General features: G+C 48.8%; 2 protein-coding genes across 37 annotated transcripts in view; one reads left to right on the top strand and one right to left on the bottom strand.

Moving 5' to 3' along the window:
* The window catches only part of Rnf214 (ring finger protein 214), a 40,804-nt gene extending 32,486 nt beyond the window's left edge, over nucleotides 1-8,318 (top strand). For 28 of the 36 annotated variants that reach the window (XM_087562724.1, XM_087562719.1, XM_087562736.1 and 25 more), the window contains one exon: nucleotides 227-8,318. In XM_087562724.1, coding sequence (XP_087418850.1) covers nucleotides 227-292 — 66 coding nt within the window. In that variant the 3' untranslated portion in view covers nucleotides 293-8,318. 36 annotated transcript variants of the gene reach the window in all.
* Bace1 (beta-secretase 1) lies at nucleotides 4,609-26,866 on the bottom strand. Its single transcript, NM_019204.2, is given in 9 exon segments — nucleotides 4,609-5,075; nucleotides 5,666-5,837; nucleotides 6,060-6,209; nucleotides 6,649-6,750; nucleotides 7,928-8,062; nucleotides 8,739-8,876; nucleotides 10,072-10,288; nucleotides 11,955-12,043; nucleotides 26,179-26,866. Coding segments are annotated over 9 exon segments (1,506 nt in total). The 5' UTR covers nucleotides 26,440-26,866; the 3' UTR covers nucleotides 4,609-4,833.
* Between the last annotated feature and the right edge of the window lie 1,134 nt (nucleotides 26,867-28,000).

Genomic DNA, 28,000 nt, shown 5'->3' with positions numbered 1-28,000 from the left:
TGTTAACCTCAGGCCTCCGTGCACATATGCACATGCACTAACACTTTTTCATACTAACAAGTGCATATAACTTATAACACTCAGAGAGACCAATGAAATAGCCCTGCTAGTCCATTTGGTCCCTGTGAGAACTTTTGAGGTTAGGTCTTATGATCTTTAAGGGTACTCTCTGCTAACCTTACTTTGTTTTCCCAGCCAAGTCTGAGGTCTGTCTCTTTCTTTTCAGTGTATCAAATTCTGGGCTCAGACCAACACAAATGACACTTGTCCCTTTTGTCCAACTCTTAAATGATGGACCCGCCTGGGGAGGAAGAAGAGGAGAAACGGATGTGAACAGGAAGCGCGGGTTCAAGATTTCTAAAACTCTATATATTTATACAGTGACATATACTCATGCCGTGTACATTTTTATTATATAGGTAATGTGTGTATAGAAAGTCTGTATTCAGATGTTCGTAATGAAAGTATGTATATAATGCAGAAGCACCCCTCCCCCCCTCATCTTGCAGGCTTTTGTGAGGATGCAGACTGTAGGGATATATGATCTTTAACTTGGCCTTGAAATCATGATCCCTGCATTAGGGCTGTTGTCTAAACATCTAGGAAGCTGCTGTTGTGCTAAGGCCATCCTGCTTTGGTTTGGCCCAGCCCCTAGTCCATTTTTATAAGGCTCATGTATGCAGATTTGCAATCTGGTGCTCACCTGCTGTGCATCCAGACGCCTGGCCTTGCAGGGGCCTCCAAAGCCTTGGTGTTATTTTAGCCACTCTACTCCAGTAGATAAAATGATACTGGTTGAGGGGGAAGAAATGTAACTCTGATAGTTTGATTCTTCATTGAACATTTTACTGTGTTAATGCTCATTATTTATACATTGATATCAGGTATACAGGATATTCTGTTTTACGTCAGTAAAATCTACAGTCCAAGAACAACAAAATCAGGTTCCATTTCTCCCACCATCTTCTGTCTACTTTCTGGATAGAAAAGCACAATTCACAGATTTCCCCCCTGGGCTGAGCCACCATCCCCTTGTTGCGACTAGTTTAGCCTCCACTAAGCACTGACCAGCCAGGCTTGCAAAGTGCTTAACCTTCCCATTCCTCTGGTCTCCTGATCTAGCAGTCCCCTTCCCCAAAGGTTAAGGCAGTTGGTTCACTACCAAGTGGTTTGGTTTCACCTTGGATGAGCTCCACACAGGCACTGGGGTGAGATGTTTGTGCAAAATAACTGGCAGAATAATCATGGGATGTTGGACTTCATTTGTCAACCAAGAAAGCTATGGAGGACACATTTCCTGTCTAGGCTACAGTGAGACAGTGAGATGAAGGGAGGTGGTACAGTTATAGCCATGCTCTGTGGGTTCCCATCGGAGTGAGATGGTTCTCCACCTCCGCTTATTGAGTACTTCTGGTCTTCATGTCCGAGACAGCTGTGGCTCTGAGAACCTTGATTCTTTTCCAATCTTTATCTTTACTCCTATAGGAAATGGCTTTAATTACCTTCTTTTTCAGAATTAAACAAGTGTTAATTGAGAAAAAAATTGCATCTGAGGGAAGGGCAACATTATGTTACCGGCAATTGATGTTTTCCCATTTTGGGACTGGGAATGCTTCTTGAAGCTAGCAGTTTGTATTAGGATAGCAGCTCTCCTTTCTAAGCTAACTAACTCTCCTTTGGTTTTTCTTCATTGCCTATGAGCTCATGGATGAATTCTCTCCTCTTGCGTTATTTGCACAGGCTGACTGACAGGCATGTTTAGGGGACTGGACTTCCCAGGGTTATCTTGGCATCTTTAAGAGGGAATGGAACAGCCTGAGTCCTAAACTTTTTAGAGGTCAAGTGACCTCTGTTCTTTGGTTAATGAAGTACTTTTGCCTTCTTGTCTCCAGTTTGGTACTACTTGAACAGAAAAAGGTGGCAAAATGGAAGTCTGCTTCCTTTGTTCTTTTCATGTAGGTGATTCGTTTTGTCTTGTAATCTTAAGATTGTTCTTTCCCCTCAACTGTGCAGCATCCAGCACTAGCTGTATAGTACCTCACAGTGTCCCCTGAAAACTGTAAATTGAAAGTGAGCATAAAGAATGTGTTTAGTTAAACATAGTGGCACAAACCTGTAATCATGGCATTTGGCAGGTGGATGTACAAGAGGCTAGCCTGGGCTACATATCTCATTCTCCTGGCCCCTTCCCCTATGGACACACACACATTCACACACACATATATATGGTTTCTGTCGAGGAGTGGTGGCATACACCTATAATCCCAGCATTCAGGAGGCAAAGGCAGGAAGGTTGCTACAAGTTCAAGGCTAGCCTGATCTACATGAAATGCTGCCTCAAAAAAAGAAAAAAAAGAAAAGGAAGAAAAGAAAGAAAAAAGAAAGTAAGAAAAAAAATAACTTCTTTTCAAATAAATAAATAAATAAACAAACAAACAAATAACTTTGAAGCCAATAGAGTAGAGAGGAAAAAAAGCAGGAATGAGTTGGGGTCAAACTGTCTCTCAGAGCAAACCCTAGGAAGGCAGCATTTTGGAGAGTGGGCCCTTGCAGTTGGAGCCTTGTCACTGTGGCTCTATCCTTGCAGAGAAGCAGTGAGAAAAACACTGAGTCTGCCGTGCCTGTTTCCATCACCTCTGCCCACTGGGCCTCAGTCCATGCAGACCAGTGGCAAAGCCCCACATACAATGTGGAGATAAGCAGTCATTTTTTCAGGAGACTTTGAAAATAGAGCTGTATAATACATATTTTTACAAGCAAGAAGCTGTTGTCAAGATTTTTTTCTGTTTTACATATCAGAGTTCATAATTTTACAATACAAAGGAGTTAACCATCAAAAGAAAAATAAATGCAAATTTCCCCCCTAAAAAAAAAAAAAAAGAACACCAGTTACTAGGGTAAATAACAACTAGGTTGAGGTTTTTTTGCCCTGGAAAGAGATGGGAAAAAGCCAGTTTTTCCCAACGTGGGTAGAATTTGTAAAGCAGAATGTGGCGTTTTCATGGTAGTGATCCTGGAAGCTTATTTACACTGTAGTTCTGAGCTGGAAGCAGACAGTCTCCATCTTCCCAGCAGTCTGTGGGTGTGGGGTATTCCTTGTCAGCCAGAGCAGCACCAGTGCAAGGGCAATGAAGAGGACCCAGCTGAAAAACTGCACGCAGGATTCTTATTTTATTGGTTTATGGCTTGTGGGCGGCTGGCTGGGGCCAGCAACTCCAGAGGCCCTGCTAGTGTCTCCCCACCAGCTATTCCATGCTTGGCAGGTCCCCTACCTGAAAGCAGTGTAGAGCATACTAGGATAGGATGCAGTGGTCATCCCAGGAAAACTCGGCTCTTCCTGCTAACACTGGCTTCATGTCTGTTGTATTAGAACTGACAGGGAAGAGGAGTGTGGCCCCCACTACCTGGCCCAAGAACCAGCCTGGGTACATGTACTATTGGGAGGGGCAGCAGAGAGCAGGACAGAAAGACTGCTCTATTGGGAAAGGAGAAGGAAGTAAGGAAGCCCCAAGGCTGCCATCCTTTCTCCAGGCAGCCTTGATACTGAAGGCAATGACATAGAACCAAGAAAGCCCCCTATCTTACATTCGTTGTTTAATACTAGCCAATGTGTGATGTCTCCTTAGCCAGATAAATAGAGGGGCCATTGAAGAGGGCAAGAGAGTAATGAACCCACTCAGTATTCCATAAAGATCTTACCATTTTGTACCATTGGGCAAAAAGAGATAAAATAAAGACAAAATCTAGGCAGAGGCAAATGCATCAGCCCTAACCCTGCTGAATGAATCTTGAGGGTTCTGCCTTTGTGGATCAGATAGGAGAACTTTCCTGTCTGTTCCTTTTAGCACCTTGGTTGGAGTGAACCTATGCTGGGAAGACAATCCTCAGCCCTACAATATTCTAACTGTTGTCCCATAGGGCATCTAAGACATTGGGGTTGGGACATTTTGGTGCCACCTAGCATGTAGAAGCAGGGAGAGACAGGTGGAATTAACAAGATAGGGATTCATGTGTCCAGTGGGACTTTTCTCATGAGCACTGTTCCTTTAAGAGTGTTAAAAAGATCTCTTTGGCTAATAAGCCCTTTTCTCCATTTCATTTCGGTTCAGACTACATCCACAAGACATGTTGGGGAATGCTACCTCTCTTAATCCAGATGGGCATCTGTCTTGGAGATGTGGAGAAAGTGATTATAGCTCTGCCTTTCCTAGCTTTGCTACTTTCTCCTTCCTGTGTCTGTCCTGTCTCTCCTCATCTTGACTGCCCCCAGGAGTACAAACATTCGCATCGCATAGGTTTTGGCTTATCTCAAGACTCAGTCTTTGTACCAGTGTAGGCTTGAGTCTGCAGTCCCTATCACTAAAGCAACTGGCAAACTGCATTTTCTTCTGCTGACTTTGGCCAGCAGGGAAATGAGATTGGCCCTTTCTCTGCCAGGGTACCATAGGGACACATGCCGGGTAGCCTGAGTATGACACCGGTACTTCTGGAAGGACGGAAAGAATACTCGGGGTTGGAGACTCTAAAGGATGCTGGGCAGAGGGTCAGGGCTGAAGCTTAAGCAGCAACATTTCCAACTCAAGTTTGTGGTGCCTAAGGGTATCCTGCCACCAGAATGCTGCTTTCTCCCTCCTGTTTCCTACAGGCCTTGCAAGCCCTGTAATCCAGCTTGCCAGCTGTCTCTTTTCTGTCAAGGCAGAAGCATTCGGCAGGTTGGTGAGGGTCCTGAGGTGCTCTGGCCACAGGTACCATCCATATCTCCAACTCACGTGACCAAAGGGAACCACCCAGATGTGGTCCAGGGGGATCTCTGTCATCTGCCCACTGGCCTCCTTATTTCAGCAGGGAGATGTCATCAGCAAAGTCATCATGCTGATGGCGCAGGCAGCGTAGGCAGCGCCACTGACATACCATGAGGCAGAGTGGCAACATGAAGAGGGCGCAGATGGCAGCCATGACATAGGCTATGGTCATAAGTGTTGACTCATCTGTCTGTGGAATGTTGTAGCCACAGTCTTCCATGTCTGCCGTGACAAACGGACCTTCCACTGCCGCCGTCCTGAACTCATCGTGCACTGGAGAAAGGGTAGAGATGAACTGGTACCTCTTACTGTCAGAGTAGTGTGGGTTATACAATTGAAAGAGCTTCCTGACAGGGACCCTTAGAACCCACCCAAGGGAGGCAGTGCACAGTCCATCTTGGACAGAGTGAACAGTGGGCAAGGAAACTAGTACTGAGAAAGGATGTTTCTCCCTCCAGGACCTTGGGAACTGTAAGGCTTTGCCATTTTTAAATCCAGTAGAAGTGTTATCAAAGCCAACAGTTCTGAGTTGACCAAAATCTAGCCCCTTACACACACAGCAGACTTACCCATCCTCATGAAAATCCAACCACAGAGCCCTGGCAGTTTTCTGCAGAAGCATTCAGCCTTACTGTAGGCAGCCAGCCTCCCTTACAGCTAGTATTTCCAAGTGCCTGTGAAGCTCTAGCTGCTATCAGTTTCCAGTATTGTTTTCCCCATCAGGCATGTTCACCAGAGCAAGCCTTAGCCCTACCTTTCACACATGGTGGATTAGCCAGAGGCTACTACCTCTTGAACAGACAGATCTGGGAATTAGCTGCTGGCAGCAAGACATGAGCAGACTGACCCCACACCCTCCTCACCATGGCAAGCGCTGACAGCAAAGCCAATTCGCTTTCGGGCTCGATCAAAGACCACATAGAAGCCTTCCATGATGACCGCTCCCATAACGGTGCCTGTGGATGACTGTGAGACGGCGAACTTGTAACAGTCGTCTTGGGACGTGGCCACATCTTCCACTGGCCGTAGGTATTGCTGGGGGAAACAATCACAGGATGAGAGCATGTCTTATTCTGTCCTGCCTTTCTCTGCCTTTTAGTCACCTACACTTTGCTCTTCCTCAAGCCCTGAGATGTTGACTTTTCCGCAACCCCTTTATCAGCACACATTCATTTGTCTTTCAAGTTGTAGTAGCCATGTCTCTTTACATACTTTGTCTGCTTCTTGGCACTCCGCTGCCTCAGCTTGGGGACATACCTGAGGAAGGATGGTGATGCGGAAGGACTGATTGGTGACTTCACCCATGAGGTAAAGTGAAATGACTGGGAAAATGTTCCAAGGGGTCGTGCCTGCTTGCCAGCACACCAGCTGCTCCCCTAGCCAAAAGCCATCCGGGAACTTCTCCGTCTGTTGACAAGAGAGAACTGTGAAGAATCGGCCTGCCCCACCATCTTTTCTCTTATGTTCAGAATTGCAGGGACAGTTACCACTGTTTGCTTTTCCAGGGAATTTTCCAAAGTGGCCAAGGTAAACTGAAGTCTAAGGATCAGTAGAAGAAAGTGGGTCACTGGGCTCATAAAGTTGTGCTAGGGTGACTGGATGTGGCAGCTCACACTGCCTATAGTCCCAGAATTTGGAAGGCTGAGGCATGAAGTTGTCAAGTTCAAAGCTAACCTGGGCTACATTCATGACCCTGTCTCAAAAAAGAAAAAGAAAATGTATCGGCCAAGTCAACAGACAGCAGTGTGCAAACGCTGACGGGAAGGATCTACGATCTTTGGTGCTTGCTGAGGCCCGTGACGGTCACTGACTCTGACTCTGTTTCACCCGCCCTGAGTCCACTGACCGAGGAGGCTGCCTTGATGGACTTGACTGCAGCTTCAAATACTTTCTTGGGCAAACGAAGGTTGGTGGTGCCACTGTCCACGATGCTCTTGTCATAGTTGTACTGAGGAGAGAAAGGGGAGGAGTTGGGAGAGGTGACTGACAGCTAAGCATCCTACGGAGGTTGGCATCTTAGCGTTTCCATTTTGAACGTATTTGTGTGCCTCCTTGGGCACGTTGCTTACTTAACCTCTGTGTACCTGTTTTATTCTGAATTGAAGGTAGTAACAATGCCTACCTCAAAGGTTATCATAAGGATTAAACAAATCAAAAGGCTGAAAGTACTAAGTAGGTCCTGGCAGATCCCAGGCACTTGGTAAGTACTAACTTCATTCATTACCTTGTGTGGGTAGGTGCTCTCCAATCTGAAACAGAGGTGCCTTGTGTGGTGTTTGTACCTCTAGTACCTTTACGTCGTCGTTCTCATACACCATGCATCGTGATGGACAGAAGGGTGGCTCGGCAGGCATAGAGCCTGGGCTTGACCTCTGAGACTGCATGGTGGAATATGCCCATAGAGCACTTGAGAGTCAGAGAGGAGGACCAGGAGTTCAAGCAAGTCTGAGGCCAGTGTGGGCTACATGAGACCCTGCCTCAAAAAAGCCTGAAATGGGGGCTGATGAGATAGCAGGTAAGGGCACCTGCTACCAAGTATGATCTGAGTTCAACCCCAGGGAGACTCACTAATTGAAAATTGTCCTCTGACCTCCACACACAAGCTGTGGCACATGCCCTATCCTCACCCTAATAAGTATAAAAAAAACCTAGGGAAAGAGACCCCAAATATTGGCATTTGGGGTGTGCCAAGCATAAGAACTAACACTTCGTACATCAGCTTCGACCTTCACAGTCTCTGAAAAAGTGTGTGTATCCTTACCTCTGCTTTGTAGATGAGGAGTCTGGCACTGCAGCGAGGAGCCCAAAGGCACTTAGTAACAGCAGGACTCAGTCAGGTCCTCGCAGAAGCCTTGCCCGGAGCCGCCAGAGGTAGCGACTAGAGTCCAGAAGGGAACTCTTCTGTGTTTTCATTACTGTACTTAAGCTCTATGCTCAGGTTCTGTGATGGCTCTGCAGGCCCTGCCCTTCACCTTAGGGAGTGCTGTGTGATTGCCAACTTTCTGCCTTGGCACAGCCCTAACCTCAGCCCAGGTCCTGTGCCTCCACCCTCTCCTCCACCCTCATGGTTCTCTCACACTGGGATTAACCTCTTACTCTCACTGGGTCCCCTTCCAGTTTATTACCTCCTTGCAGTCCATTTTCAGATCTTGACCATTGATTTCTACACGTACAATGATCACTTCATAATACCACTCCCGCCGGATGGGTGTGTACCAGAGACTGCCAGTGTATAGGGAATGGTCGATACCACCAATGATCTAAAAGAAAAAGAGACAGACACTATGTCCTAGCACAGGAGAGCAGGTTACCCAAAACCAAATGATAAGATCAGCCATTTCTTGGGGTGTCAAGATTCTCTCTAATCTTCCATCATGCCCCATGCATGGTAATGTTTAGTTTCTTAAATGTGTTCAGAAGAAACACATCAGATTATTTGTATCAAAATCTATAATCCTTGACAGGAAGTTATTTAAACCTAAGCCAGTACAATAAACGTGGAATGAACAAATTCTATGCTGCTTTCATATCGTTTTGTCTTTGCCTGTTGGAGAACCACTCATTACTGTCCTGTCCTAATCAATAAATGGGTTTGAACTGAGTCTGCTGGTGTACACTTGGAAAATGGAAGGAAGGAATGCTGCAGATCTGAGGCCAGCCTGGTCTATAGTGAGTTCTGGGTCAGTCAAAGCTCCAGACAGACTCCTTACTTACCTGTTCTCAGACTCAGACAGTAATCTACAGGTCTAATTTTCATTTTCTTTGAAATGTACCCAATTGTTTCTGATCCCTTCCTTGAGTGACTCAACTCCTTTCAAGAAAAATAGTGAAGAAACGACTGGAAAAGGGAAAGGGGGAAGTAAGGATTGGGGCTATCAAGGTGCTTCTTGATTCCGCCATGAGGGAGAGGGCACATGGCCCTCTGAGTCTACTCACCATGCTCCCTCCCACCGAGGCCAGTGCCTCAGTCTGGTTGAGGGGGAAGCCAGCGCCACAGAGCTGCAGGGAAAAGATGTTCGGAATGTGGGTCTGCTTCACCAGGGAGTCAAAAAAGGGCTCCAAGGAGTCGTCAGGCTGTGGCAGAAAAACACAGGAAGAAATCCTCATACAGGGGCCTCAGTAGACAGAGGTCGGCTTCCTGCCTGAACTCAAGCCAAAGCTTGGGGAGGTTCCTCAGGAGAGACCAAGGAGACACTGAGATCTGGTGAGCATGGGTAAGATACTGCAGTGCAGAGGCCAGTGCTCCAAGGCCATAGCACCTTCCACCCATCCCCACATGATTCATTTGTTTCAGATTTGGGGACAGCCTCCTCCTGTACATATCATAGCTACTCCTCTTCTTATATTGTGTGCACATGTCATGCATGTGTCTGTGTACAACACACATTTGGAAACCAAAGGACAACCTTGGATATTGTTCTTGAGAATCTGTGTACCTTTCAGAATATTTCCTATGTGTGCACTGGCCCATGCGGCATGGGTGTGTAGGTGAGAGGCCTGTGCAGGAATCAGTGCACTTTGACAAGGGTTCTTAACCCACAAGCCATCTCTCCAGCCCTAACTTGTTTTATTTTAAAACTTATTTTGTTTTTATGCTGGGCAGTAGTGGCACATGCCTTTAATCCCAGCACCTGGGAGGCAGAGGCAGAGGCAGGTGGATGTCTAAATTCAAAGCCAGCCTGGTCTACAGAGTGGATTCCAGGACAGCCAAGGGCTAAATAGAGAAACCCTGTCTCAAAAAGAAAATTTTAGTTTGGTTTTATGATTATGGGTGTTTTGCCTGCCTCTATGCCTGTGCACCATGCATCGTTTTTGGTGCCTCCAGAGACCAAAAGAGGGCATTGGGTCCCCTGGAAGTTGTGGGGCTGACATATAGGTGCTAGGAACCAAACCTGGGCCCCTTGGAAGAGCAGCAAGGGCTCTTAACTGCTGAACTAGCTGCATCCTGCCTTGGTTTCTAAGGCAGGGTCTCTCACTGGCTGGAAACTTAGCTAGTAAGCTAGGCTTAATGGCCAGGAAGCTCCAGGATTTACTTGACCCTGCCCTCCCAGAACTGGGATTATAAGTATATAGTACCACAACAGCAGTTTTGAAAATGTTAGTTTTGAGGATTAAACTCAAGACTGCTGGGTAAGCACTACACTCACTGAGCCATCTCTCCAGCCCCGTGTTTACTCTTTTCAGTCCATCCTTCCCCTTCTCTCTCCTGACTCCTTCCTTGTATAGCATGCAGTGAGCAACATGCAGGCAGCAGGCTTGGTCCTCTCACCCTGGCAATCTCAGCATAGGCCAGCCCTAGGATGCCCTCCCAGTTGGAACCATTGATGAAGAACTTGTCCGATTCAGTGATGGCAGCAATGTTGGCACGCACAGTGACGTTGGGGCCATGAGGGATGCTCACCAGGTCAGTGCCCAGTTCCCCCTCCCACTTGCCCTGGGTGTAGGGCACATACACAGACTTTCGGAGGTCTCGGTATGTACTGGACCTATAAAAAGGAAGCAAAGTATAACAATAGATGCGCGTCATCAAATAAATTCCCAAATGCACTCCTTACGGCGTTCTAGAATCTGCTGAGCTGTACAGCCCTACACTTAGCACCCAGAACAGCATGTAAAGCATGTCTGCAGAGATCAGCTGTAGCCGGGGCTTGCTCTCCTGTCCCCATAGTTTATATTGTTGGACCTGAAGCTCAGGCCAAAGAACAAGATGGGCTTTGTACATTGTGTCTGTGACTGCTGCAAAGACAGCTATTGGACATGTCCTCCCCCACCCCAGTTCCATCACGCTCCCAGAGAAAAGGAGCCATTGACAGACACTCTTGCTGCCTTGGGGCCCAGTGGTACCAACTGAGTGGTGGAGAAAGAACTAGGCAGGGTGACTGTGGAAGCCATGGAACAACCTCTATAGAAAATACACACAAATATCCCAGCAGAGTAGGCAGCTGTTAGAATGCACAAGAGGAATCGCACTCAACTGCTGTGGGATGAATACCTTTACCTTTTCTCTTTCTCATGTAACTACCCAGGGCTGGGCAGGGATGGCACTGTGTGCAAACTTGTAACAGTTATCCTTGCACTGATCTTACCCACACTCCTTCCCCAACTGTGTTCTTAGGGAAAAAGGAAACAGGGCAGCAGTCTGTACTTTCCCACGAGTCAAAGGTTAGGATGTAAGCCTGTACTATATGGAGGCCACATGTTCCTCCTGTCTTCACACAGACATGCCATGCAAGCACTAGATGTCTCCTCACCACATCCTCATTCTGCTTTATAACCAGTCTTTCACAATACTCCTCACCATCTCCTACATAATAGCCCATTCTAGCCCACCTCCCACTACCAAGCCAAACCTAGCTGGTGGCACATATACTGGTACCAGGAGACAATTGAGTGGGGGCTATGAAAGACTCTTTCCCTCTTATTTTCTGGCTTTTTAAAACTGAAGAGTAAGTTTTTTGTCGTGCGTGGAATAGTGCACAGATGTGCAGGCAGAGGCCCGAGGTTAATCGCTCTTCCTCCATTTTATTTTTTGAGACAGGGTCTCTCGCTAAGCCTGAAGTTTGAGCTATGCTGGCCAGGAAGCTAGATCTGCCTGTCTTAGCCTGCCAATGCTGGGGTCACAGGCGAACAAGCCACGGCAGGCTTTGGGTAGGTACTAGAACTTGAACTCAGTTTCCTTGCTTTTATAGTAAGTTCTTAGTCACTGAGCCATCTCCCCAGCTCCCATTTTTTGGCTCTTTGAGAGTTCTATATAGCCTACACTGGTCTCCACAGCCCTCCAAATGCTGGGATTATTGCTATACATACCATCATGCCCAGTTCCTCCTCCTTACTTATCATGTGTAACTACCCAGATTGGCCCCCAGGTGAGAACATGGTGAAAGACCACCTGTTCAGCCTTCTAAACTGTAGCTAGGACAATGGGTTGGCCCTACCACCTGTCTGTATAGACAGAATGAGAGGGTTCCTGTTTTCTGGGAGCCTTGGGGCGGAAGTGCTTCATGTCTGCCCCTCAAGCCACCCTTTCCCACACTAAGTCTCTCTTCCTGGCCCCAGCTGCCTCCTTTTGTCCCCACCTCACACCCCCCCACTCCTCCAGTAAGAGGAAGGCTCTTGTTCTTGGGCCCTCTCCCACCTGTCCCCAGGACTTACAGCTGCCTTTGGTAGTATCGATGCAGGAAAGGGTGTGGGGCAGCCCCCACTGCAAAATTACTACTGCCCGTGTCCACCAGGATGTTGAGCTGTCAGAGAAAGGGGAAAGAAAAGACATTGTAGACAGACGGCTCCAGACCCACCAGCCTCTGGTCGTACTGGACCTGTCCCTGGAATAAGAGCAGCCAGGCTGACAGCGCTGGAGCCCAGGCCGCAGATGGACTCTGAGGGTCCTCCTGAGCCTCAGAGACTGCACTTGCATCTGTCTGTGTCATGCTAGTGTTTCCTGTCACCTGATCGTCACAACTTCTCGCTGCCACCAAGAGGTGTCTGCTGATCCACTCCATCGGGCTGGCAAGAAAAGATGTGCGGGGTCGGGGCAGGGGCACATTGTTTACCCAGGTGTGTGTGGGACTCCGTGCCCCATAATGTGGCTTCTTCTCGGACTTCCTTAAGCTTATGTGTGCTGCCATCAGAAGGAAGTCCAGGAGTCCCATGGCTAAGGGTGAACAGATGGCTGTGTCTGTGTTCCTTGTAGTGCAGCTCTGCAAACATGTCCCTGACTCCTCTTACTGAAATGAACAGTATTCTTTTGAAAGAGGATTGGACCGTTCTCCTTAAATTATAAAAACCAAAGAGAACATTAAAACTCGTGAAGAAAAGAAATAAATTGTTTCTTCGTTTGCTTTCAGTTATCTGTGCTCAGCACTGATCTTAGAGGTTGCTTAACTAGTAATGCCAAAAAAAAAAAAAAAAAAAGATTGACAGCCTCTTCTATTTGGTTGCGCACCTTTGTAAGTGTTGTCCAGGGTTTTGTTCATTGTTGTTTTTAAATTATTTTTCAAACTTGGAGATACCTTCTAGGTCAAACCGGTTGAAGCCTCTGACCCCGGACTTGCAAATATGTCCAGTAGGCAACCTTTTGATATTACAAAGCCAAAACCCCTGCCTGAAAATCATGCCAATGTACGCATCCTGTGAAGAGTCATGAAGTTTACGCATGTGCAGACCACCCCTATTTCAGCTTTCCTTACTGCAGTCACTTTCCACTGTCACTTAGCTTCCACCATGGTGACACATGCCCAAAGCAACTTAAGAGGAAAGTCTCTCTCTCTCTCTCTCTCTCTCTCTCTCTCTCTCTCTCTCTCTCTTTCTTTCTTTTTGAAGGCAGGGTCTCTTGACACCCAGGATGGCTCTTGAGCTCACGTTGAAACTGAGAATGACTTTGACCCTTTATTTTGTCCCTACCTCCAGGGTGCTGAGGTTCCACACATGCCATTGTGTGCCACCGTGTGACTGCCCCTTCCTTCTCACCTCTACTACACAGCTCAGGGTTTCAGATGTTTCAGTCTAGGGTCACTAGGCCACACTGCTTTGGTATGTGTCAACATAGTACATCATGTGACTAAGGAGACCTGTCACGGCAGCCAAGAAGCAAAGGAAGAGGAAGGAGCCAGAGTTCTAATATCTCCTCCTAGAGTGTACCCCAGGAGCCAGAGTTCTAATATCTCCTCCTAGAGTGTACCCCAGGAGCCAGAGTTCTAATATCTCCTCCTAGAGTGTACCCCAGGAGCCAGAGTTCTAATATCTCCTCCTAGAGTGTACCCCAGGAGCCAGAGTTCTAATATCTCCTCCTAGAGTGTACCCCAGGAGCCAGAGTTCTAATATCTCCTCCTAGAGTGTACCCCAAGAGCCACAGTTCTAATATCTCCTCCTAGAGTGTACCCCAAGAGCCAGAGTTCTAATATCTCCTAGAGTGTACCCCAAGAGCCACAGTTCTAATATCTCCTCCTAGAGTGTACCCCAGGAGCCAGAGTTCTAACATTTCATCCTAGAGTGTACCCCAGTTACCTACTAGTATCACACTGAAACACTGCTTTGGTTTTTAGATCCAAGTTGTAGCAGCCATTTCTTTACTACACAAGCATCCTTCAACCTTATCTTCTCTAGAAGCAAATTTTAGTCTGAGGGTTCCTCACCTTCCCATTTAGCTACCTCACAAGTGAATTAGCTTTGTAAACTAGTCACTGCCTTAAGGCAGAGTGCACAGCAGGCCAGGTCCAGTCAGGCTCTGATGGCCTGACCCAGCCTGCCCGCCCACCGCCCTCAGCCCTCAGCCACACCAGACTGTTATGTTTCTGCTGTATTGGAGGAGCAGGGAAAAGGTAGGGCTCTGTCCTCTGGGAAAAACAGCAGTCTGTCACAGAATCTCTGACCTCCAAAGCCCTGCACCTTAGCTTTTCCAGTGGCCTCAGGGCCTTCCCTTTCTATCTTGGTGAAATCAGCAAAGCTCTGACCTAGTCACCTTGAGAAGGTCACCATGCTCCTGAGCTTGTTTTGTCCTGTCTGCCAGGGCCTTCCCCAGCTCCTCCAGGCTCCTCCAAGCAGTGCCTATGGGCTGTGCTGGCTGCTTCCAATGCCTGCTTGGGTTTTCGGATCACCCCAAAGACTCCTCATCACTGGTGGCTAACCCTTGGATGCTGCTCAGACCTCCTCCTCTCCAGTTCCTGCTCCTGGCTGAGTTCCCGTTTTTTTCCTCCCTGCCCCCCTTCTCCCTACCTCTCTCTACTCCTGTGCCTCTCCCTGGTTTCTGGGCAGCCACCAGTTAACAGTGGCTGTGCTTTTAGAAGAATCAATAGAGCTGGGAGGCTCCACATGTCCGATTGCAACCAGCTGGGTTAATGGTTAAAAGGCTTCACCCCCTTACCAGGACCCCTTTCTGTACCTTTAGGGCTTAGCTCCTAGCACCAGAAATGGGTCCCCTCCTGACACAGTCCCTGTAACCGGTCCATGGGAAGGACTACTTGGGATCTGTGTAAAGGCCAAATGGGGCAGATTGGCAGCTTTACACTAGACTGGAGCCTCTACCCAGGGACCCCATTGTCCAAGGCTTTTTCCTGTCTCCCCTCTCTACTCTCCCTTCTCTACCACAAGGTGCTGATCCTTGTTTGCCCTCTAGCCTTACCCTTTCCTCCAAGGAAGGGCTCTCTCAGACAAACAGGACTAAGTCCATGAAAGAACAGCCTTCCTCACTCCTGTGCCCCTACCCCCACCCCAAGATGTCCTATTCCAGGGCCCCAGACTCCAATTCCTTTTGCCTCTCCCTCTCCACAACAAAACAGGAAAATGTTGAGACTCCCTCCGCAGCAATGTCTGGCTGTTCCTCCTATGCATGTGGTCCTGCTGCTGAGAAGTGATTTCTGGGACTGTCTTTCAACATTTCTAACTGAGCCCCCTGGGCAGCTCTTGGCAGCCTCTCCCTTTCAGCTTGATGCAGGCCTGGGGCAGGAGCTGAGCCACCCAGGACTCTCACTGCCAAACAAGGCAGTTAGTGGAGGAAATAGTTGCAGAAGCCTCCTATCTCCTGGGCCCAGAGCCCACTCCAGTCTTACTCTAGCCTTCCTGGGCCTGAGGCTGCCCCAGCCACTCGTCCTTCCTCCTGGCTCCAGCCCCAGCTTTTATCTGGGCTGGGGAGACAATTCCCCCCTGGCTCCTTTTCCAGGCACCCATTCTAGACATGATCCCTTTTCCCCTCAAGCTAATTCAACCATCATGCTACATGGGCTCCCGCTCCTCCATCCCAACACCACTTTCCTACTGGCCTTTACAAATGCTGAATTTCTTCATTAAAAACAACACAAACCCTCCTGATTCTCACACCCGCCTCCAGCTACCCTCTCTTCACAAGCTAAGCTCTCAGCCAAGCTGTCTTCATTTCTTCACCTCCTACTCTTTCTCAAGCCATTCTAAAACTGGCTTTGCCTTCATCCTGCCACTATCAAACAGCCCTTACTACAGTTCCTGATGATTTCACAGGGATGAATACATGAGAGATCTTTCCCATCACTTCCATGTCACCTCTAGGGTCCTCTCTTGCCCCCCTCACAGGCTCTTACTCCCAGTGTGGCTTTGCCGTCTTTCCCAGTACACTTTCCCATAGGCACATCCAAGTAGGGATGCCCAAAGCCAACTTCTACCTGGTTGGTCCTCTTTAGTATTCTCTGTACTAGTAAGGGGAGGCACTCTCCAATATGTCCTGTAAGGCAACAAGCTCAGAGACTCTTTAATGGACTTCTTCATATCTCCCTAGTGGTCCCTTAGTCCCGTCCAGTCACCATCCTTGAAAGAGTGTGTGTCTATTTCTTCCCATCTCCTCTACCACCCCTTGGCCCAGTTAGCATCATCATACCATGGGGGTATCCAGGCCTTCTCAACCTCAACTCTCTTCCCACCCCTCACACACATATCTCACACATGATATATATCACATATACGTGTGCACATATGTCTACTATGTGTGTACAGGAGGATGAGGAGGTCAGAATAGGTTGTCAGATCCCCTGGAACTGGAGTTACGGATGGTTGTGAGCCACCGTGTGGGTGCTTGGAGCTGAACCTTCTCTGCAAGAGCAGCAATGTGCTCTGAAACCCCTGACCCATCTGTGCAGCCCCCAGTCTCCACTATCTTGACATGTCTGCCTTTGACCCCACCATTCTGTCTTCTGTACTGTGGCCTGAGTAACCTTCCCAAGGTCAAATGTGACCGAGTTGCCCTCCTAAGATTACTTTTAAAACTTTTGGCTTGCACACTTCCTTCCGGGCATTTTCCAACCTGCCCTGCTTGCACGCTCAGCCTTAGGCAAGTCTCCAAACCCCACCACATATCACTTGCTTCTGCCTGCCCTGGGTCCTTCCCCCAGAGTGGCACTGGCCACTGGCTCTGCCTGGCCCTTCCTCTTCTTGATTCTGTGTCTTACTTCTTCATCTTTAAGCCTCAGCATAAACTTCCTCCCTGGGGAGGAAGACCAGGGTCCATTGGCTTAACTGTAACCAACTCCCTTACCATCTGCCTCTCTGACTCTCACCTTCCCTGTGTCTAAGAACTTTAAATCCTCAGGATAGCCTTAGTTTAGTATCCTAGTGCCTGACAATAGGTGTTTCTTGAAAAACTGGTTTTTCAAGTTTTTTTTTTTTTTTTTTTAAAAAACAATAGATGTTTCTTGAAAAAAACGGGTAGGGGAGAAAGTCCCTCAGAGGCTCCCAATAGCTAGTTAGTTTTATGATCTGTCTTCCTTTCTTTACTTAGTTTCTCTTGTCTTGACAGGAGAGGCTTGGTGCAGACCAACTGTATGGTAGCCTTCTCCTTGTCCCCTGGCCTAGGGAGACCTAGGAGTCCCATGCCCAGGAGATTTAACTTGGGGTCAGGACTAGGTCAGTGCCAATCACTTAACAAACAAATGTGCTCCTTGGGGCCTCTGAGAGAAGGCAGCTTCTAGGGAAGGGCTAACAAGTCCCACTGGGAGAGGCACACCTGCCCAGATTCGCTCTGCTGTGCTCAGCAGCAGATCTTAGCAGATGCAGTAAGTGTGAGGCTAGCAAGTTTAAGAGGCTCTGGGTTCCCTCAATCCTACAGGGCGTAACCTCCACAGACAAGGATAGCTCAGAATCTTCTGGATGAAAGGGGCCTTCCAGAGCCTCTACCCTGGACAGAGGGTGTGCTTTTTACTTTTGAACAATACTAGATTATTAAGAATCTTCAATGTAGGCTAGTGGTTAGTTCAGGGTAGAGCGCTTGCACCTGGTGTGCACAAGGGCCCAGGTTCTGTCCCCAGCAAGAATAAAACAAACCTTCCTCGCCCCACAAACTTTCCTTGCAGCCTATCCCAGGCTCTGCAGTCTTTGCAAGCCTCTAGGGCAGAGTTCTCTGTCCATGTCTTCCAGAGAAGACATCTGTTTTCTTCAGTATGTACCTCAGAGCTGGGGGTTAAGCAAGAACAAGCCTCGGGTGTAAAGGGGGAGGAAGGGGCTTTCTTCCATTCTGAAGAGAAAGAAACAGACCCAGAGAGTGAGAGCAACGTGGCCATCTTACAAACAGGCACAAAGCCAATACCAGCCTCCACCGGCTCTAACCAGCCCTTAAGTATGGCCTTTTATCTTCTTGACCTTATGTTCCTTCCCATCTGGAGAGGATGTGGTAGATGGGTACTCTGGTGATTCACAGGTCTCTGTGTGATTCCCCCTCCACAGTGACTCTGGGCTTGGCCAGTGGGACATCAGCAAAGGCAGGGAGGGACCAGTGAGGTGGCACTTGTACACAGGGATGGCGGTCCACCAGTGAGCCCAGTCTTGCCTCAAGGATGTCGTGCAGCCACAAACCTAGCAAGTAGGGACAACTCAGCCTCTAGCTGACTTGCCAGCCATCTGCCTGTAGCCACACGAATAGGTTCAAACGGGAGGACCTCAAGCCAACCCACAGAATCCTGAAAAATGACTTGCAGTTTAAGTCACAGTAATTTTGGAGGTTTCTTGCCCAGTGTTAGGCAACTTATCCGAATGAAATCCTGTGACCCCCCTGGTCACTCCCAAGGAGCTTCTCTTGTCACTCTCTCCTTCCTCTGTGTGGTTCTTGGGACTTTGCTGAGGAGCACAGTGACCTTGCCTGGGCGTGGATACACAGCTCCTTCCCTTAGCTGGCATCTTCTCCTGCTGTATGCCTAACACACGTTCAACTTTCCAGCCCTGGTCAAAATCCTGTCTCTCAAGGGTCTGGCAAGATGAAGCTCCTCTTCCCGCAGGTCCTCAGCATCACCTGGCTTCTCCGGCTACCACTCCTCAAACCTCAATCACTGAGTCAAGCCTGCCTATTCCACAGACCAGGAGCTAGAATGGAGCATCTACTGTCGCCAACCATGGCCCTGGCAGATGCTCACATCTTTCTTCTTTGTTTGTTTGTTTGTTTGTTTGTTTGTTTGTTCCTTCCTCGTTCTTGTTCTCTCGTTCTCTTGTTCTCTCGTTCTCTTGTTCTCTCGTTCTCTCGTTCTCTCTCTCTCTCTCTCTCTCTCTCTGTGTGTGTGTGTGTGTGTGTGTGTGTGTGTGTGTGTGTGTGTGTGTGTGTGTTTCAAGACAGGGTTTCTATGTATAATCCTGGCTGTCCTGGAACTCATGCTGTTGATCATGAACCTTGAACTCACAGAAATCCACCTGCCTCTGCCTCCCAAGTGCTGGGATTAAAGGCCTGCACCACCACCACTTGGCTTTATTTTACTTTTTGGGACAGGGTCTTCCTCTCTAAAAAGGACAAACTTAGAACAGAATGGCCTCAGACTCATGGCAATCCTCCTGCCTCCACCCACAAGAATTACAGGTATGCGCCACCATACGTGGCTGACTTTTTACACTGACAGTGATTCTCATTTCCCGCAGAGGACAAGTACTATTCTCAAACTCAGGGCCTTAGCAGATGACTAAGTGACCAGGACAACCGCAGTCCACCGCACACACGCACGTAGCCTGAATCTTCTTGGGGCAGCTGAGGTTGCTCCAGACCTGCTTGGTCTCAGCCCTCACTAAATCAGATTCATCAGATCTCTTCAATAGATGCCCTGAGAGAAGGGACGAGGAAGGGCACAAGGAGCCTGGAGTTAGCAGCAGGAAACTGAGGGAAATGGAGGAAGGCCAAGAGCTCCCTCCTCCCTCAGGCTGCCCTGCAACTGTGTCCTCCTGTTCAGCTCCCTCCTACTTTGAACACAGCTGATCCTAGGCCCTCAGACTTCTTTCTCTAGGTATAGCCTCTCCTTTCTTCTTTCTCCAGACAGTAGCTCGTGCCTGGAAACAAGCATCATCACCCCAACTCAGGCCAGATTTTTAAGTGATCTTAAAGGGCTGGGTCACTCCAAACCAAACTTATCCAGTACATCCCTCTGTCTTTGGCCAGGGTATTCCATTTCCTCCAAGGCCCCATACATGCTAACTACAAGAGCTACGTACCCAACCTTTGTGCTGGCTCCGGAGGCTTCTTTTGTCCCTTCATTCTCTGTAGAACCCACTTGGAAAACCCTTCCCTAGAACAGCTATTAGCTACATGCTTGTCACTGTCAGACAGTGAATCCTTCTCTGGCATCAGCTCAATTTCCTGCTGGTCCTTGAGTCATGCTCACCCACTGGGGAAAGCTAGGGTTCACCTTCTCTGTTCCCTGGCAAAATCTTCACAGACCCTGAAAAGGAATTAGCGCTGGGGTCATTGATCCTGAGGGGAGACCCCAGCAGAAAACAGCCATCCTGACCACAGTGGGGTTACAGTGAGCAACAGAGAGGCCAATCACTGGATGTAGTCTGGGAGAATAGCCTAGGATCCTCTACTCCCTGGGTCAGAATGCTGTCAAGACTAATGATTTAGCATCCTACCTCAGAACACCTAAGAACCAGAGGACACAGTGGACCAACATCAGTGAATGCCTTCCACCCTCTGGCGCTCTCCTTCCAGGAGAACCTCTCTCTGTGGCCAGAAAAATAGCCTGGCTTTTGCTCCGTCACCTCATTGAGATGGATTACAGCAGAGAGAGAGAGAGAGAGAGAGAGAGAGACTCTCCTGGGGGCTTCCCTGGGAGATCTCTTCTTGGATTTTCAATTAGAATTTTCTGCTTTGCTTTTTACTAGAATTGTCTAGAAATGCTCAGTCAGAGGACATCGTGCTCAACACTCTCCTCTCCCAAAAGAACCGATCTCTCTTTAGCTGGGAAGGCAGAGGAGGGTTTGAAACAAAAGGAAGAGCTGGTGCTATCTGTAGCCCAGACCAGGAAGGTCTCCATTTCTGATGGCTTTCTTCCTTCCCTGTCTCTACCTAATATTCTTCCTCCATCACCATCCTCGTTTCTTTCCATTCTCTCTGAGGAACAAGATCATATGCTGACTCTGTGAGGTGATTATCAAGTCTATCAGCTGAGTCCTACCTCCCACCAGTGTCCAGATGCCTGTGGCCAGTTGTTGCCAGATTCACCCATAAGGATGGTTCATTTCCAAGTCAGTTAACACGTTCAGGATGATAAAAATGGAAATTAACCCAGTGCTAGTACTTCGGAACTAAAGATAAGGACTTGACTTTCAGCTCGTTCCTAGCCCCGGTTTTCTTATCACCAAAATGAGCATGCTAATACCTAGGCCATATCATTAAACCATAAAAGTAACTGTGGAAACAAGGCACAGTGGCCCACCTATAATCAATCCCAGGAAGCTGAGATAAGAAGATTACTGCAATTCCAGGTCAGCCTGGTAGTGTAGTGAGTTCTAGGATAGCCTAGGCTATAAATTCTAGGATACTCTTGTCTTACCAGATCCCAAAAAAGGAAAGAAAGAAAGGGGGGGGGACGGAGAAAACGAATGTGTGAGGTACTTGATACATCATATTAGGTTTTAAAAGCTTTCTCTGTGTAGCTCTGGCTATCCTGGAACTCACTCTGTAGAATAGGCTGGCCTTGAACTCACAGATCCACCTACTTCTGCTTCCCAAGTGCTAGGATCAAAGGCATGTGCACCACCACCTGGCTAAAAGTTTGCCCCTCTGCTGTTCACCTATGCAAACAAGCTGAGGGGTTAGGAAGAAGGGACCAACACCTTCCTTTGCCCTTTCTCTCACCCCTTAACTCACAGGGACAGAGCAGGACTGGTTGAACAGAGCTGTGACTGCCAGCATCCTGAGACCTCTCCTTTCTCCCCTCACTGCCACCTCCCTTGTCAAGCCCTTGTCTAACAGATGCTTGTCTCACACACTACCCTATCCAAGCCCTCCTCCACGTTAAAGTTGTTTTCCTGACACCAAAATTAGACACCACCACCCCTCTTTCATAGGCTTCTTATTGAGGTCTGCCAGCTGCTTCCAGAACAAGGCTCCCAGCTTCCTTACAACTCCCAACTTCTCACTACAGCTCATGCACCTCTCCTCATAGAGTGGAGCAGCAAGCCTATGCCCTATCAGAAACAGCCACGTCGCTCTGTGCCGTTTTCTGGACTCATCCTTCTTGGACACCAACCATGTTTATTCATCCATGTTTCATACCAAATTGTAAGCACCCCAAAGGCTGGGACTGTTTCTCTTGTGCACACAACAGTTGCTCAATAAATATTTATCATACTGAAGTGACTGTTACCAAATTTCCTCCCTAACAAATTATTCTTCAGTGTTAGGTCAGTGGTGCTTGTCCTATGGCAATGAGATGTACCACTTCATTTTAAGTGAAAACGAGGCAGGATAGGAAACCTGGGAAATTAAGGGTTCATGCCTGTTCATCTCAGCACCGAGGAGCCAGGAGTGCATACATCTGGGGGCCAGGGGTGCAAGCAGGTGCAGTACTATTAAACTCTTGTCAAATTACCCAAACTCCCCTGAACTTACTCTGCAGCCCAGGTAAGTCTTGAACTTGTGATCCTGCTGCCTCAGTCTCCTGAGGAGCTGAGATTCCAAACCTGAGTCACCAGGCCCAGTTAACAGCTCTATTTAAACATCCTGTAGCTGACGGATTCACTCACTCAGCAGATGTCTGAGCTGGAGACTGTCATATATATACCAGAACATGAGCTTTTGAGCTGGTGAGGTGGCTCAGTGGTTACAGCCACACCTGATAAGCTATTTGAGTTCAGTCCCTGGAGTCCACATGGTAGAAGGGGAAAACTGTTGTCCTCCAAATTGTCTTCTAACCTCCACAGGCAGTTGCAGTATATGCACACACATACACTAAATAAATAGGGAATGAACCTGGGGCCATGTGCTTGCTGGGCTAGTGTGCTACCACTGGGCTACATCCCTAGTCCCAAGAGCTCGAAGCTTGATGGAAGAAACAAAATAGTCACAGCATACCTCACAATTGCTGGGGACACATCACAGCAGAGGGATGCTCTAACAGACTATTCAAGACAGCAGCATTGTAGGAGAACAAAGGGGAAGGTAGCATCTCAGCTTACTGACACACCACGTGACCAGGCATTTAACTTTCAGAGTTTGTTCCTTCTTCTGAAAGCTGTGGATAATGTAGAGTGTGTGTGTGTGTGTGTGTGTGTGTGTGTGTGTGTGTGTGTGTGTGTGTACATACATAGACATGATTGCAGAAAGGAAGGATAAATAAAGAATGAAATCGCCCAGCTTGGTGGCACACAGCCTTAATTCTAGCACTAGGGAGGCAGAGGCAGGCGGATCTTTTGGAGTTCGAGGCTAGCATTGTCTACATGTGTTCAGGTCAGCCAGGGTGGTCCTGTTTCAAACCAAGCAAACCGACAGAACAAAAGAAGAAGCTGGGTGTGACAACATAGCTTCTAATCCCCACCACTCTAAAGGCTTTGGCAGAAGGCTCATGAATTGTGTCTGGCCAGGGCTACATGGCAAGGGGTAGGGTGGGGAGGGGGATGCAACCAAAGAAATAAGCTAGAACAAACTAAATTATACACACCGAATTAAAATAAAAACAACTGTATATACCAAACCGGGCCATTCTGCCCTCTATCTTGTTCCACAAATAGTCCGTTTCAACTTATGCCATGTCAGAATCACCAAGTTACTTCTGAGGCCTTCTCTCCACCGTTCACATGATGTCACCAGCCTGCTTGTCTATTTTGTGACCTTCCTTGCATCCTGGCCTCCTTTCTCTCTCCCTCTTACCACAGCCTCACTCTGTCTCCACAGCACCTTGCACCTGAGTTGGAAAGTGCTGCCTGCCTCCCGTAGCTCTCCATTCCACTCTCCCTAAAATTCAGACATCTGCGCACGTGCTTCATATCATTCCCCAGTACAAATGATCTCAATTTTCTCCCTCGGAGCTCAAGTCCAAACCATATAGGCTGACATTTAAGGCTCTCCGACATCTGGGCTCCGTTTTATTTACCTAAATTGATCTGGTCTCAGCATAAACCTGTAATATCAACTGACCTGGCTTTCTCTTGTCTCCTGAACAAACACACTCCTAAGCTCAAACACATAACTCATTCGTCTCTCGTTTCTCATGATCTATGGGCCAGAGTGGGGAGCAAGTGAGAAGCCATTACAGCATGTTGGGAGAAGTGCCAGGTCCTGGCTAGGGTGGCCCTCATTCCTTTCCTTCCTCCAGGACCACACTCAATGCACACCTACCCCATCAAGTCCCTCGAGTCAACTCTGCCTTCAGCATCGTTCTGTGTACTCCTGTATGGTGCCTCTCAGCCTTAAGACTCACAGACACTGCCTCCCAGGCTCTAGGATGGGGTCATGAGAACTTACACGTCTAACAGGTTCTAAAGAGGAGAATCATCTACAGACCCTCAGTTTTATCAAAGGAGTACCCATGTTTTACTTCCTTTTAGAAGCCGTTAGTGCTGGGGTATATCTTCCGTCTCTTTGTAGATTAGACCCCCAGGCATGGGAAGTACCCCTCCAAATTCCGGCTTTTTCTGTTCACAGAACTCTGCCGTCCTCACTCTCATTTCTTGCTTCTGATAGCCCCGCCAGGTAAGAAGAATGAATGCTCATCCTTCTCACAGGCTGCTGAGGAGAGGAACAAAATAGCCACAGAGCAGAGGCTGACTGGAATAGGGTCTGGATCAGAGCCACGTGCAACCCACAGAGTGCTTCTCTACTCAGGGTTCCCAGGGCTGGAGTGTGACCTCCAGCCCCCTGCTCTAGCCTCTAGCTGGGAGGGGAGGGTAGTGACTAGCTTTCCACAGCTACTCTCTGCCAAGGGCTGGGCTGGGGCACCTACATTGCTTCTCAGGGGACCAGGGAAGTATGGCAACTGGTCCCCCAGTTCTAAATGTGCTCAATACAGTCCAGATTTTATGCTTCAACGAATAGCACAGAACAGGTAGAGGTGGCTACGTCAGTTAAGGAGAAGGTAATATTTATTGGAGGTCATTAACCCAGGGATTGCTTCTAGGCATCTCCCCCTAGCTGGTTTCATTTAATCCTCACAGTTATCTTGCAAAGGAGATCTCATTTCCCATGTTTGAAAGAAATGGCACTAGCCAATGAGAGTTATATAAGTCGCCTAAGGCCACACAGCTGGGGAAAGGGGAGGCTCGGGGTGCCAGGCAGACCCCAGATTTGTGGCCTGTCTGACGCTAAAGTCCTTGCTGCCTGTATCACAGATCTGTGCAGTTGCACAGCACGTCACTAGAGTCCCAGGTCTCCACATGTCCCCCTCCCTGACATCTTGCCTTCTGTTGGCTGGGCCTGAACTCCAGCTCTGGCCTGTCTGCCACACTTAGATTCCATCCATACTACTTCTGGGAAGTTACGGTATATAGAAAGAGGAGGGGTTAGTCGGGGAGACCAGGACGTCAGAGCTCCCAAAGCAAGCTTGAGTGGCATGTTACCCAGCAAGTAACAAAAAAGTAGGGGTTTGTGGTTCTCCCACATCCAACCGCCTGAGAAAAAGGAAGTGTGACTGACCTCCCTGAGCCCAACACCCCCCCACCTTTCCACAGCCTCCCTGGACAAGCTTTGTGGACACAGACTGGAGAGGAGCCTCTGAGGGGAGCTCACAGAGATACACGGGATCAGATTCAAGGTGACACGCAGAAGCATATGCAGAATCGCACTGCCATCGGTACCCAGGCTTGCCCACAGAGGTGGCAGATGCACTCAGAGGTCAGCCAGCCACCCCACATGGACGGTAGCTGACTCAAGCCCACACTCCCAGTCAGCACAGGTAGAGGACACAACCTCCACCAGGCACCTTTGGTACCTTAGTGATTGTTGGAAAAGATGGGGAAAGACAGTGAGACGTGCCTTCGCCAAGGCTGTGTGACCCTCTGCCTCGGAACCCTTGCAAGAGGGTTCTGGCTCCCCTTGGCTTATCAGTGCTCAGACTCAGTTCAGCTCCCTTCTGGCCCGGTTCTGAGGCATGGGTGGGGGAGGGGCTAGAGTGTAGAAAACGGGGGTAGGGATAAATGAGGAGGAAGGGACTCAAGTCAGAGTCTGTTGGGACTTGGAGGCCACATGGATGTTAGTAAGACTCTTACTTTGTTGGCTTATGGCGGCCCAGACTTGGGGTAAGGACCTGATTTACCCAACTGGTGCCAGGATTCTTGGGTTCTCAAGAAGATGAACGTGGGGATCTTAGATTCCCCAGAACCACCAGAGAAGGGGAAGGCTGGGAGATGGAATATGAGAGACACCGGCCACAGACACCTGTTAACAGTGTCCCTGTGCCTGGCCCTTCCCCCAGGGTCATGCACTACCGTTGAAGTGCTTTCTTAGGGGTGGGGGCATGGAGCAGCAGGAGTGAGAGGTGGTAGTCAGTTCTAGGACTTGGTTGCCAGTGAAGGGGGCGGGAAAGGGAAAGGCTACTCCCAACCTATCCTGGAGGTATAGGAGAGGGCCATCCTGCAGCACCTACCAAACAATCATCTTAGAGGCCTTCTTCATCCCTACCCTGCCATCCCTCTACCATACATGAAAGAGGACTACTAGATCTGACCACCTTACCGTCTGTGGGGGGCTGCCCACGGTCATCTCCACATAGTAGCCCTGGCCGGACTTTCCCCTCAGGTTGTCCACCATCTCCACAAAGCTGCCTCTCCGGCCAGGCTCCTCAGGTTCCTCGTCCGTCTCCCGGGGCAGCCTCAGGCCCAGGGGTGGCCCTGCCAGGCCGCTGCGAAGGGGCAGTCGGATACCGAGATGGGTTCCCTGGGCAGGCAGCATTCCCGAGCCCACCCATAGCAGGAGCCAGCGCAGCGCCGGGGCCATGGTGAGCCCGGGCCTTGTGGCTCCGGTTGGCGACTGTCCCTCTTGCCTGCCCCTAAGTCTGGGTGGTGGTGGCTTCTCTCAGGAGAGCGGCCTCGGGGGCATCAGGACTGCAGAGTCTGCAGGCCCCTCGCTCAGTTCCTGCTCCCGGCGGTGGAGAGTGGGCAGGAGAAATCTGTAGCGCACGAGAGAAGAGGACGATGGCGATCCGGGGGACCCAGCTACATCTGGACGGCGACCGCCAGCCTCAGCGGGGGGATCGGGCCCCTTGTGGGGCTGGGAGGGGCGGGCATGGCTATCGGAGCCTGCAGCTTTCAGGGTCTTCCAGGCGGACTTTGCAGCGTGAGGGACTCCCAGCTCCTGCGGCTGCGTCGGCTGCTCAGGCCACCATAATCCAGCTCCCGGCTCCCAGCACCTAGGCAGGCTGGGGAGACGGAAAGGCTTGTGGCGGTGGCTGTCAAAGCCAAAGGGTTTTTGCTTTTCCCTGGGATCTCTGGGAAGTGTAGTCTTCCCATGGCAGGCAGCCCAGCTTCCGGGGCTGAAAGGGGTCTGGGATGCCCTCTGCCGAGATGGAGTTCACTCTGCAGGACCCTGGTGGGAAAGCATTTTCATAGCTCTGGCAGATCAAGAAGGAACCAATATCACATACCTCTCATCTGCTAGTCCTTCTTTCATTATTTATTTGTTTGTTTGTTTGTTTATTTATTTATTTTTGGATATAGGGTCCTGCAAACATACTGTGCGGTCTAGGCTAGCTTCAACTTTGATGCAAACCTCCTGCCTCAGTTTCCTGAATTAGCATTGATTAACATCCGCATCCCCGTGCAAACCCTGTCAGGCCAGCCACTTTGCCTTGCACAGGGGCAGAAAAAGATGCACAGATCCCTAAAGAGATTAACCAGGGAGAATGTGACTCTTGCCACAGTGTGGTATTAAAAATTTGGGGGTATATCCCAGACGTTAAGGCACATGCCTTTAATCTCAGCCCACAGGAGGCAGTAGCAGGAGAATCTCTATAAATTCGAGGGTAGTTTGGTCTACATAGATAGTTCAAGGACAGCCAAGACTACATAGAGAAACTCTGTCTCAAAAAAAGAAACAAAAAATGGGGAATCTAGAAGAGGTGACATTTAATCTAAACCTTAAAATTGGAAGTATTTTTAGGAGTAGAGACTGGAGGAGCAAAATTAAAGGGATGAGAGTATGTCAGTCAACAAACCACTCACCAGTATCCAACAGGGAAACCTGCTACCTTTTTCAGCTCACAGCATTCAGCCTGCCACAGCCAGGAAGTGGCTGTCTCCTATGTGTGAATTTGTCTGTGCCTTTGATTGTGATATGAATCCTCATGACCCACCTGATTACTTCCCACCAGACAGACTGAGGAAAGCTCTCAAGTGTTAGCACTCTGAGGCATACCAACATTACTCTTTGAGAAGAGCGTGAGATGAAGGCCGTGGGGTCCTGTTAGCTTAAAATTGTGTGATTATGACAACATATCATTTATCAGAGGTGGAAAGCCCTCGATAAAATCCAGCCACCATTCTGATTTAAAAGACAAAAA

The sequence above is a fragment of the Rattus norvegicus genome, chromosome 8 (assembly GCF_021556685.1).
Source record: "Rattus norvegicus strain SHRSP/BbbUtx chromosome 8, alternate assembly SHRSP_T2T, whole genome shotgun sequence".
Lineage (NCBI taxonomy): Eukaryota > Metazoa > Chordata > Mammalia > Rodentia > Muridae > Rattus > Rattus norvegicus.
The sequence above is the reverse complement of the archived record's forward strand: the minus strand, read 5'-3'. Positions and strand labels throughout refer to the sequence as shown.